This window comes from Anguilla rostrata, chromosome 6, assembly GCF_018555375.3.
Source record: "Anguilla rostrata isolate EN2019 chromosome 6, ASM1855537v3, whole genome shotgun sequence".
NCBI lineage: Eukaryota > Metazoa > Chordata > Actinopteri > Anguilliformes > Anguillidae > Anguilla > Anguilla rostrata.
Genome location: NC_057938.1, coordinates 44,452,671 through 44,466,536, shown reverse-complemented (window position 1 = coordinate 44,466,536; position 13,866 = coordinate 44,452,671). Strand labels below are relative to the sequence as shown.

The window sequence follows — 13,866 nt, the reverse complement described above, 5'->3', positions numbered from 1 at the left end:
AGTTGTTACGCAAGTAGCTGAATACATTTTTACCATTTCGCTGTGTCGTTAGTTTGACATCCACTGCCATTTCTGCGACTGTTTCTGGAACATTTAACACCAAATGGAAAGCAAACACTGTTCTGGAACATACTGGCTATATCCATTGCCCGCCATTTCCCCTCAGTATGAAGACGTTATTGTTTTGTTATGCAAGTAACTGAAGACATACATTTTTTACCATTTTGCTGTTTCTTTGGTTTGACATCCATTGGCATGTTTGTGATTGTTTTTGGAACATTTAACACCAAATGGAAAGCAAACACTGTTCTGGAACATACTGGCTACATCCACTGCGCGCCATTTCCCCTCAGAATGAAGACGTTATTGTTTTTAAGAGAAGCTGCCCGCTTACCTTGGTGACGGCTACTTTGGCGCCCTTGTTGATGAGCTGCACCACATTGTCGGCGTGTCCTTTGTGGGACGCTACGAGGAGCCGTTCGGAGAGCGCGAGGACCGCAGCCGCATCCTGCTGGCTCATGAATCAGAGCGGGGGAGGGGGGAACGTCTCCCAGATGTGCCGCGCCGAGGGAGGGGTGGGGGGACGGTTCCCGCGGAGACGGGCTACCTCATGTCCGTTGGAGACCGGGGGGACAGGGGTTCGGCCGGCTACAGCTCCCGAGCTCCCTGCTCCATGCCGTCCTCCGAATCAGCCCTGGAACAGAGCAGGAAGCGTGCGCCCGTCAGCGTCGACCAAACAGGAAACAGCGACCAGAGGGGAAACAAACCGATGTGTCGTATCGCATCATCAATGCCCAGAGGATCCCCTGGATTGGGTCAATACTGGCAGGGCAGTGTACTAAAAGAGCCCAGGGCATGGGAACTTGACCTTATAAAGAAAAAGCCACCTTCTGGCTTAAAGGGAAGCTAGGGATGTTCTCTGAAAATGTATTGGCTGGTTAATTTATCACTTATTATACATGCATATCTAAGTAGGGCCTGAAGCACATTACTCATTTTGCCAGGAAAAGGGCAGTATTTTAAAATTAAAATTAAGAACCCATCAATTCAAAAGTATTACGTGCTTGATTTCCTAATAATTGGTTCATACAACAAAGCTGGCCTAGTTTAACTATCCCATGGAACACATTTCCACTAAACGATCAAAGGCACTGTTAATAAATGGCTAATACTTCCTCATATGGATTGAAGACATATGCCCCCAGCACATGAGTATGCCATTGCTAATAAACTGTACGTGCACTGCATACTGATGCAGGCCTTGTATGTTTCACATTGAAGCCATGCAAAAGCACATGCATCCAGCTGTAAGTCCAACTCTCAGCTTCCAAAACATTTCTAAGAACAGAATACTCCAAGAGTTGAATGTGAACTACACTTGATTCTTTTGAGCATGTCATGCTGTTCCTTTGCACTGATTTACTGTTGACTGTCATTCTTCTAAGAGCCCCTGAGACTTGTCTGTGGTATCCTACTGATGCATATTCCTACCAATGAACAATGGCTATTGCTTCTTAGTAACGGCTGTCCAATGGTCAATGGGTACATTGTTTTGAAGAACTAAACTTTACAATACACAGTCTGCACCAATCATGCAAAAAAGCCATACTGCAAGTCTACAAGCTTCAAAACTTTATCTTTTTAGTTATGCACAAGGTTCAAGATTAAATTAAATCTAAATGTTTCTGACACCCGTATTATAAACATTTAAATGATGTGTTTCAATTGGCAAATTAGTGAAGGAAATGTCTTCGCAGACAGACTCATGAACAGACTTCCAACCACAAGCAGGAAAGCCCTACCGCTGAGCGGGCATCTGTGGTTTGGCGGCTGACGGGTGGTCTAACCGCAGGCACGGTGACTCACAGGAAGAGGCCTACTTAACAGGATACTCTTAGCCAAGCCTTCGCCTTCATTACGGCTCGTTAGATTAGTCAACCTGTCATCTTCCTGCTCACAGACACGCTTCCCTGTCCCACACCCCGCCTTCACTTCTTTTAGATACTTTCACTGAATGATGCAGCTCGCTTGCTGTGCTAGGCACTGTTCTCAATCAATCGAAGCACGATGGGTTTGGCCTTTCAATTAAAGGGACATTATCAGTCAGAGGTTTACTTTTGGGGATTTTGTAAATATTATTTCAGTTTTAGTGTATGTTTATGATGGACCCAGACCCAGTAATAGCATATCACTGTCAGTTATTTGAAGCTGAAAAAATCTGAGCACATTATGAAGCCAGCCTCCTACGTAAACCCAGAATAAAGGCTAACCATAACACCCCAACCATTCATGACAAATTGCACTCGGAGTGTGCAGTTTTTTTGTTGTATGCCGGTCACAAGATGGATTCAGTAGCTATCCAGAGACAAGCAGCCATAAATCACCTATGGTGCTGTATCTCTGCAAGTGACAGCCATAGAGTAACTCAAAGGAGTGACATAAGAGAGGCCCGGAACATTCCATAAAGCCCCCAACATTCTTAACTACAGCACACATTAGATAGCACACACCAGGTCAGATCTCAGAATGAGTGGTGCCAAAAGTGCACCACATTGCTGAAATACCACACTCTGAAGTTTGTGCCAGCACCAGTGATTCCTACAGGGCCTCGGTAAAATGTCTTGGCCATCTCTCTCCTATTCTTCAAATGTCAATCGCGCCTCTCAATCAACCTGCCCGCAGTCAACCTGCTCAAGTTGTACATTAAGTGCCTTCTCATATCATATCTCTGCAGGGTCAACTTGTGGACTGTGGTGTAAAAACAAGCTGCAGTCTGACATCACGTTGTTCAGAGAATAGCACAAGACAGTCAGCGATGAGCATGGCTGGCTGCTACAATTTGGCATTCCAAATTAGGAGTTGGGGGGGGACAACTGGGTCTCATTTATTGAGTTAGTGTCAGGTCACTAATGACATTTCACTAATTAATTGAAATCAAACTGTTTCTTGTCTGGCACTGTGAACACTGACAGTAAAACTGACCAGACGGTCTCACGTCGGAATGCTGGCCAGCATCACAGTGTTACTGACCTAAGTCTGAAAGGCTACTTTGGTTGTCATTAACAATACGTTCACTGTACGTCTGCTTATGACAGTGGCAGGGATGTTTTTGTAATGTCCTATGAATCATGCACCCTGGAGTGCTGTGAAGCTGCCAATTGAAGGCATAGTGCCAGACACATTATCATGATCTGTGGAAAGGAAACAGCATTCAGGGCATTTCGCTTCTGTGGAAAAGAGATCAAGACAAAAAAGATTGTACTGTGTTGTATATGCACTGCCTTGTCCAGTGACGGAATTTATTTAAGAGAATTTCAGGTCACTGCCTTTGCTTTCACCTTATTTTTTTGCATCTACAGTATGTATGTTAAACAAAAAGCACTAGGGTGTTGAGGACAAAATTTACATTGAAATGTAAATTTTAGAAGAACCAATCTGAAATCACACAGACTTACACAGAACCTTAACGGGTATAATTGAAATATAAACAGAATACATATTTTGAGCTCAGGGATTTTAGTCCTACATTCTGGGAAAGTCACACATTCAAAGCAGTGTTTCTGACAACTCTAAACTGGGTCCTTGCAACCACAACTGCAATTCCAGGATTTTAACAAGTTTATCATTTTCCTTAATTAGATGCTTTCCACATTTTGAGGTATTTATTTAACCTCTTAGGCCACATTATGTCATAAATAGCTATGCTTGCCATGAAGAATAAGTCCCATATTCACATTGTGCTTAATGCACTCTATTGCAAACTAAAATCTTTAACTGATCACATTAAAGTCTGAGCTGAATCAATGGGTTCCTAATTGGTGAAACTGTAGCCAGTAAACCTAACCGTTTGATAATGAAGAAATCAAAGACAAATTAATAATAACGAGAAAACCTGCATTGTTTAAGGAGCAAATTATGAAAGAACTTAAGCACGTGTTCAATAACCATAGCTGAGCAAATGATTAGCTGCAACAAAACCCAGCATACACAGGGGTCCCTAGGTCTGAGTTTGAGAACCACTGTTTTAAAGGGAAATACCTGTCGTACAGTCGTTAAAAACCTTCACACACTGTATGTTCTCACACAAGTCAGTACTTGTTCACAGTTAGTGCATTTCATGCCATTCTTCAAAGGGCGGATAATATTCCATTTGTTTATTTTGCACTGTAAATACTGTATAATCCATGGAATCCAGTCAGCTAATGACAAGTCAGCTAAGAGGAGGACAAATGTTTCTTTGACTGATGTCAATAGATGAAGTAAGGGGAATTTTTCACACCTTTACTCAGAGGGATGGCACCATCAGCACGAAATCTGTCTGTCAAAGTCTGTCCATTACACAACATACAATATAAACTGAGATATTGCAGTTCCCAGACAGTTACTTAAATTCCCAGTAGAGGACTTTCTGCTTTCTGTGGCAGGAGGCGCCAGGATGGCATGCAGCAATTAGGATTACTATGAGCTATCTAATTATACCTATGGTCCAATGCACAGCAATAGTACACTCTTTCCTCTGCTTATTTCAAAGGGTTCCAATATCTGAGAACAAACGGTAATGAAAATGGATGTCCCCTAATCGGAAGGCAGACTTTGTACAGTATCACTAGTTTAGGACGGGTGCATGCAGCCGGGCCCCATCAAAGCAGTAGCACTTGAGAAGCAGGGTCTTGACACAGCACTCTGCAAAGCGAAGGATTCTGATAAGCACGCAGTGTCATATTGATGGGCTGTATATTCATAGATAACACTTCAGAAGCTCCGTCTGATCATGAAAAACCCTCAAAAATGTCAACCAGGAGCACTGAGCTCTCGGGAAAATTAGAACACTGAGCACTACTGGATTTGTGACGGGATTTTATCTCAAAGGGATTAAATTGCTTGCGTATTTACAGGGAAATAAAGCAAAACGGCAGCCGGGGTAAAAGGCCTTAATTTGGCCAGGACACGACAGGATGGCCGCGGCTCACGAAGTAGTCCCGTGTCGCAACGGGTGTGAAGGGACACGCTGGTGCTGCGCTTCCTCCTCCCCGTGTGCCTTAAACGAGGGTTCTCCCCAACCGACCTCCTTACAATGCGTGTGCAGCCCCAATTAACAAGATTAAAGCGGGAGATTGCAGCCGTATAATTCAGCGCGCAGATTAACCCGCGGATCCCAAAGGGAGTCTTTAATCCTCATCCTGTCGGATCCACTGAAAAGCCAAAGGACAGCAAGATTCTACACAAACAGCTACACCTCATGTTTTCATCCATTTTGGTTAATTTTTTACGGTATTCCAGGTCTGTCGAGAAAACACTTGCATTCTGAGCTGTGGCTTAGTTTTCACACGCAGAATGAGGGTACAGCAGTGTTGCAGTACATACACCTGAAATACTTTGGGTCCTCGACAATAAAAACTACTATCAGCATCGCTGGGATTTTCACACTTCTTTTGCAGTTCTGTATATTCTTTGGCTCAATCTTTTCTGTTGCTGTCTACAGCTCATTTGTGAACAAGGAAACAGGACACGGACCACTGATCTCCACCTCTGACCCCAACAGATACTACAGCCACCCTGTTTTCAAAGGAAATGAGCAGAATACTGAAAACAGCGCCTGGAATGATTTCCTGCAGAAACGCATTGTTTAGATTGGAGATGAAATGTAAGAGTCATGTCCAATCAGGTCTCTGGAGTTTAAGCTACAGGGAAAACTACTGAACACATTTCTCATTTCTCCCTTTCATCTCTCACTCAAACACACACACACACACACACACGCACACACAATAGCTATCTGCTATCTGTCCCATATCCTGTCAATATGTAGAGAAAAGGATTTATACGTTTATTGTGCTGGGAGCTGATTACAGATGAATTAAGAAACAGAATAATCAAATATTAAACCTACCAATATTCTGCTGAACTTCACTTGAAATCATGCAGTGTACATTTAAAATAGATTTATCAATTTTCCATTACCCATCAAATACATTTCTGTACGATTTCTGTACTTTAAGTGACATCCATGTATAATACAGCATGAACTATTTGGTCATCTGGAGTTGCAGTTTGGTTATTTGGATGAATGACTGTTAATGCTTTGTTAATTCCATGTTATATTAAAACAAAACACTGGCAGGAGTGGATTACAGCAGCCATTCTGTCACAGTTGGATGAAGGCCTATTGAGGTCGTACAGGTTTATATTCTGAAACCCATTCATTTCAGCTAGAAGGCAATCCCACAAGTTAAAACACAAGAAGACGCTGATAATAAAAAATCTTCTTAAAAATAGAGTCATAATCTGTAGAACACCATCTCCTTTAACCAGATGGAGGAATCTCAACACACACGCGTACACGCATGCACGCACATACACGCATGCACAGACGTCATGATCCCTCTGGCCCTCCGTTTCAGTGCACCAACAGCATAAATCACTTTTTACAATGCTCCATCATGACAGAATTTTTAAGTACCTGCTAAATGCATCAACACCTTAATAACTCACAACTGAAAGTGTGAATATTTGCAATGATTTACCAAACACAACAAGTTACTAATTATTATAATCATATGCAGCAAATAAATGGAGGCAGAATACCTGATACAAATTATTCAGTTAAACTCTCTGCCATTAAGAATGTTATAAAGAGCATCACACAAAATATAAGGAGTGGCTATTTTTTGTAAAAAGTTTTACATTTTCCCAATCCCACAAACAGGTAGTGTCTTCCACACCTAGCAAATTTTCACGATTACTTAAATTCATACTTAAAGATCATCTTAATTAGGAGAACTAGCAAAGCTTGCACGTTTTATCCAGCTATGATGTTTTATATGCCTAAATGTTTACTGTAGCATTCAAGGTTAAGCTCCTTGCAAAAGGGAACAATGATATTGTAAGGTATTCAACCTTACAACCATCCAGATACACAATTTTCTTGTTTCAATGATAGTTTGGATAATGGGGTAGCCTAGCCATTCCTGTGCCTTTGTTTCACAACTGAAGAACCCCATACCCACAATGACATCTTTATCGTTTTCACCTAGCAAGAACGCACAGTTCAAACAGCCCTGCAAAATCATGTGCAACAGGTGTGCAATGGTCAACTCAAGTAAGTGACACAGCAGAGTTACTAGCGTGACCCACCCGTATCTCATCCAGACAAAGAAATGGGTAAACATGGCTCCTTATCACAGGAGTAACTCAGAGAGACAGGCCACAGGCGTGTCAGAGTGGGAGTGTGCTTCTCCGGCCTCTCATAGGCTCCCATTTGTGGGATCTTGGGTGCCTCTGGAGCGCCCGAGCAAAACGAAAACAAGCCCGGGACAAAAAAAAGTGCATATTTTCAGGTCTCCTTGGAGACTACGAAACATTGTTACATTATCAGCAGCAGCAAAGCTAGCATTTTCAAACTTTCCAGCTGCCTACAATACAACAATTAAACAATCCTTTCAGGTGATTAATAAAATCATTTAAAAACATTTACAATAAAGATAATATTTACGGTTTTTAGGCACTCTGAGAATGGAAAGGTTAGAAGGAATGTTGCTTTTCTGAAGGACGTCTCTAATCAGCAGGAGAAATGAAGAACGGGGGAGGGAAATTCTTTCCTTTTCATTATTCTCGCTTTGAGGAATCCCCACCAGTGGTCTATGCGGCTAGATACACTCACACAAAAGAAGGCAAGCCAGGGCCTCTGCTGCAGCTAGGCAACAGGCCCTTTTGTGTATGCCTTCCCAGAAGTCCGACCTCCCCTCAGAGAAGGAAATGCCAGGGTCTCAGGCTCTACGGAGAGTGGATACCGGTCGAAGCTCGTTTTTCAAGAAAGGAAAATGAGCAGAAAGAAAAAACAGCCGCTCGAAACACGTCCACCGCTCCACTGGCTTGTCCAGTTATTAGTACAGATGCATGGCTGACGGGGGACAGGGAGCCACTCGAGGTGCACAACTTGCTTCACAGGGTCATGCACCTTATCAGAACGACCACCAGCAGGGGGTCCAAGAATAGGGGGTTGTCAACACAAATTCTGTTCCTTTACGTTCCCTTTTCACAATTTCATTCTTCAAGCCTTCACTGCAAATTAGAATAAATGACTTAGTCAACCTATCAGGGTACATTAAAAGAACACAAATAAAATGGTCTTAGTAGCTGGGTGTGTAAGATGGGGTCATAATTCTCTCAGGATAACCACCCGGCCGTCGTGTCTGAGTCACCAAAGATAAAGACAGGGATGGGGATCTGAAGCTGGAATCTCGGCTGTCCACAGCATTGAGGGCGGCTCCCATCAATCGCCACAGTCTAAGGGCCCTGCAAGAATGCGCTCTGGAGAAGCTCTCCCATTCCAGGGGGTAACTCAACCCATGTGTGGGGCACAACTGGAAGTCCCTTTCAGGACTGAGCAGGAGAATTTGGGGGATTTCCTCTAAGTTGGTGTGTAGTGGCTTCTGAATCTTGGGTCATCTCTTCACTTCACTATTCTAGGATATAACGCGATGGGTAGAATACAATGCTATATCACAGTTTAGACTCAGAAGATACTTTTAAACGTAGCCTGATAAAAAAAAAATTCTGTTATATTGTGGTTAAAGCAGGATAATTACATTGCTAGAAAAACTAAACAATTACTTCTACACATTAAAATCTCCACTGTTAATTCAACTCTATCATAGTATAGACCATATGTATCTTGTAGGAGTTCATTTAACACTGAATATTTTACTGTGTATCAAAGGCCACAGAAGACACATAATGATTATGAAGTTATTAACTGCTTCTAGGGATGAAAGTATAAAGAACCGCATACTTCATACTACACTGCAGGGAGTCCCATAGCCAATGGCTTAAAAAGCAAATAGCCGTTTTAAGTACCATGAAGCAAACATCCAAGGAAGTTGTCTGAAACTGAGTACAATATAGTTAGGGTCTTACTTAAGCCCCTGGGACGCTGAGTCATCATTAAGCGCCATGTTTACTTACAGTAGCAGCAAAAAAGGATTATGTTACAAGTTTACTGGGCTGATAAATTTTGTCGCTATGCTCTTATTGTAGGTCTGGTAAGAGAGAAAGCTGTAATGCTGTGTTTATGGATTCAAATGGGGGCCAGATAATAACATGTCAGAACAGAAATCCGTGTGTAGGTTACACCAAAGCCAACCAACCACAGTTACCGCTAACCTGTCACACGTGCTTCACCAACAAAGAGCAGCATTTGCAGTGAAGCACTGTTCTGAAGAAGGACATGTTTACAGTCGCCAAAAGTTTTACATAAGAGGGCTGTCAAATACTTCATTGCACCTGGCACCTCATTGAATGGGAGTTGCCAAGACTGAAACTTGACTCCTACACCCTGATCATGGAAATGCCTGTTTAACGCTGACAAATAGAACATGGACCATTTAACTCTATAAATCAAATGACTTGCAATTCCAAACAAACAGATTATACCATGAACGTTGGCCAAACGCAAAGAAAAATTATGGAATGACACTAAATCAAAAACCAATAAAAAATTGACTCATCCAATTTGATATGAGTTCAGGAGGTATCCATAATGCATTCCTCCCTCTATAAAAGCCCTTATCTTTCGGGCTGTGCTGAGATGTGCCAGGTGGAGACCTAGCTGGGTCTGTCAAGCCTTCCTCTGCTTTCTATTGCAGCGTCTTGTACACTTTTAAATGGAAGGAGTGATGAACACGGTCATAGCCACATAAGCAAGAGCAGTGAGAAATGAAAGTTTGTAGCGTTCCCAACTTTCTGTCTCACATGCAAGCTAGCATGTCTGCCAAATCATCAAGCAAGCTAACATGAGAAATGCATCCATAGCTAACATTAAATCATTGCTTCAGGTAAGTATATTTTGCATTCAACCATTTGTCTTTAGAGCCGTGCACTTTACATGACCTCCAACACATGCCCATAAGTCATAACGGCAAATTCTTATCATGCCCCTATATCGCCAGAGAGGATAAGAAAGAATGTAACCACAGGGCTAGCTGGTGTGTGCATATTAAGGGCACACAACACAAGTGGGAACTTCCTTCCTCAGGACCAGCCTTCTACACACTGCTGCAGGGGCTCTCTACCACACTGCAGTGAGGCCAGCCTGTGAGAAAACAGCAGGTTGCGTAGGAGACTCCATCGTTATGAAATTTGCATGACGTCCTCCATTTGTAACCAAACCACACATGCACATGTATGCTTATTAGTGGTAGCCAGGTCAGGTCACCGAACCGCGGATGGTAGGCTTTCTGTGATCTCCAGAAAGGAGATCCAGCTGTCTAATTAGGTCAGATTAGGGTGCTACAGTTTTGCTTTTACAGCCCAGATGAGGCAATGTGATTTCAGATGTACACCTCCCAAAAATATAGCCTAATTAGTGTTGTAATGTGCTTTTAAAGGGGGGCTGGCGGATGAACATACGAGTGGAAAATGAACTCAAACAAACCAAATCTAAATGAACAAAGACCAAATCAGCAGCTGTGCTCTCTTTGTCAAGGGAACTCGGTACAGTCCATTTGGGAAATTGTACTGCATGAACAGGAAAAGGCTAGGTCTCGACTCTATCTCTCGTGCAGGAAACGAAGCTCATGTGAGCTGAGTGATCGCAGTGTCACAAGCTTTAAATAGTTTAAATACAGAAACTACTGAACCTAGCTAACCATCCATGCTACAACTGAACCTAACTAACCACCCATGTTACAACTGAACCTAGTTAATCACCCATGTTTCTGTTTTTCTGTTAAGCAGTAGTGTATACGTAGTGACATTTCACTGTTCCTAACATGACTAATTTCCTCATTGTCAGTCAGCAGGGTGCGCATCTCAAACAGCGCAGGATGGGGTGCGTGCCTGATGGGTGTGAAATACAAATGAGAAAGGCAATCACTGCTTCTTCAAAGAAAGTGCAGTGAGAGCAACACGCCATGAAATTTAAGCATAGAGACAAGCTCTTTTTCACTGTTTATTTTCCCTCTACTGACAGAGGAGAGAACACAGAAAATGAAGGTCTTGCCCTCAAAGTACACCTAGGCAAATGTAAGCTTGCACAATGTCCTCAACAATCCAGCATAACCACCCTGATGTGTAAAAGTGTCTAGCTTGGCATATCATTCATAAATCAGTATTATAATGAATATTTAAGTATAATCAAGTATCAGTCATCAGTATGATACCTTCAAATACAATTCCCAGAAAAGAGAATATTTCTTGCTTGGTGTCATTTTTCATAATGCTGCTCAAAGTACTTTCATTAGAATTTTCTCTGTATTATCTGCCCGTTTCACATATGAATAATAAATAGGGCAACAAATGTCACAGCAAGAACTGCTTCCTGTACCCCGAGGTGGCAGTGTGTGGATGTGTCCCTCCGGCCCAGCCCATTGGTCAGAGGTATACAGGATACTGTGACTGTGACCGGGCTGGCACTTAGGGCCAGACCTCCTGCCTCGTCATGTGACTGGTTTCCCTGGTTACCTCAGCCCAGGACACACCCTCCATTCTCTCTGCAGCAAGAATTTGGGGGTGATTGATGATAAATCTTTCATTAAGCACCATTGTGTGATACAGATGAGATCATCTGGGAAAAAATATCCAGGCGAATCAGGCAGATTAAACAGAGATGCAGAGTGGCATTTCATTTGTGAAGATATCTCACACGTAAAAAGTTTGTTGCTTTTATGGAAAAGCACTTGAACAACATTCAAAAACATATGTTGCATTATCCTTTGAGGTGACAATCATAACCCGCATCTACATTTTTCCATGATAATAACCACGAAATAAGCACTTCTTCCATTATTCCGTAGGTTACGCAATATAAGCACATCCGAAGATAAATACATACAAATGTTAAAAGTAGAACTAGAACTTCAACATCAAAGGAGTATGTTGCATTTTTAAATGACAGCATGCTGAAAACATCTCAAAGAATCTGACTGCAATTAATTGAGATAATGTTCTCCAGTTTAATGAATGCTTTTCCAAAAGACAGGTTCTGTCTTCAGCTTTCATTGTGACAGGTCCAGCTGTGTGTGGCACCCAGTCTATAGCACAATCCTGGGCTGTGGCCAATCTAGTTACTATAATCATCAGCACTGAATGCATTGTCCAGAACCACTGAACAGAAAGGGCCCTTATGTTCCTCACAAAAAGAGCTTCCTTTAACTGATGTTCTAAAGCCACAGTACTGGGAATCCCTACCTACACACACACACCACACACACACAACGTGCATTCACACAAACATACAAACACACACACACACACACACACACAGGCACACATGCACACACACAAACACACATACATGCATGCACATGCATGCGCATGCACTCACACAAACACACATACACACACATGTGCATGCTCACACAAGCACACACACACACTCACATGCATGCACACAAACATACACAAAAGAGGACTGAGAACCAAAGGTCTCCGTCCTGCTGACCAGTCTCAGGCAGCAACTGTGAATAACTAACCGAGGCCAGCAGCCGAGAGCAGCCCATCTTGCTTTTCCCCTGAAAAGAGCACCCCCCCCCCTCCACACACACACACACACACACACACACCCAGTTCCCCCAGCCTACTAGGCTTTGTTCACTTTCTCTTTTCAGCCTCTTAAAAGGAGATGAAACACCAATATTTTCCCTTTTTTAAACACTCTGCGCTGAAACAGCGAAGGAAGAGCAGATGTGACCACACACTGAATGAGCAGATAGCCTGAGGACTGTGTGGAAGGACAAGCGTTTATTGTTTCTAAGCACCAATAAAAGAGGTTTACAGCTATAGCAAGGCACAAAAAAATAGATTGAAGAAAAGCTCCTTTTATTGTACCACGGAGCTATTCAGTAGTCCCTTCAAAAGCTCACTAGGCAGTCTGGACAACAACTAATATGACTAATGGCCAAGTTAATGACTTGTGAAATTCTCCAATTATCACTCCTACTGATATGGATTAAAAAAGAATCAAAGTCTCTCCCAGAAAATTTGTGACTTTTACTTTATTCATGGTCTATTAAAAAATGTGGAGTACTCTTAATGCAAAAATAACAGACTGCAATCATTTGTAATTTGTTGTTTTTTAATAGTAGTGTAATGATTTTTTAAGGTGACAACGGCAATAGCTTGTTTAACTGTTTGACCTTTTACTACATCCAGTTATGGCTATGAAAATGTCTATTGTGTCTTCCCAGTGGAACTGTTGCAATTTTGTTCTCCTGACATTTTACACTTTTGCGAGTCAGTCTGGAAAACATCTTCTGTCAACTGGCAATAATGCAATGTACTGTACTGTAATAAAACAGATACAAATATAAAACTGTCTCCTGAAATCCCTCTCTTTAGCCTGACAGGCTACGCATCAGTGCACAAAGCTTCGCTTCCCATCCTGAAAGACAAAAGGCTCATCAGTGTTGTAATGCCTCTTATCTATGCTCGCATCTGAAGTCCTGGGAATCTTCAGACTGGGTTAAATGGGCCTCCTGCAGCAGGCGTCCATTAAAGGCCATAACTCCCCATTACACACCTGGTGCCCCCTGCACTCTCCCTCTGTCTGCCCTACTAATCAGCCCCAATGGGAATTTACCACACGTTCATATTGATGAGCCTGTCAATCACATACACAAACACAAACGGACACACACATACAGACACACACACACTCAAAATACAAAACATGCTGCAAAAGCATACACACAGTACACACACTCACAGCACACTGACACACAAAAAAACGCAGAGAAGCATACAAATGTAGGTACACAAAAACCTAAAAAATGGTCACGCAAAAACACACACATAATATGCAACACATGCACAACATACACACAGCAAGGAAATGAAGATGTCCTTCTGGGTTTCTTCCTTCCCTGTGCA

General features: G+C 42.4%; 1 protein-coding gene across 5 annotated transcripts in view; it reads right to left on the bottom strand.

Moving 5' to 3' along the window:
* The window catches only part of ankrd6b (ankyrin repeat domain 6b), a 37,172-nt gene that overhangs the window by 13,666 nt on the left and 9,640 nt on the right, over positions 1 to 13,866 (bottom strand). For 3 of the 5 annotated variants that reach the window (XM_064339946.1, XM_064339947.1, XM_064339945.1), the window contains exon 2: positions 395 to 694. In XM_064339946.1, coding sequence (XP_064196016.1) covers positions 395 to 520 — 126 coding nt within the window. In that variant the 5' untranslated portion in view covers positions 521 to 694. Of the gene's footprint in view, positions 1 to 394; positions 695 to 13,866 lie in introns of those variants that run through there. The other 2 variants (XM_064339943.1, XM_064339944.1) reach the window with 1 other exon arrangement.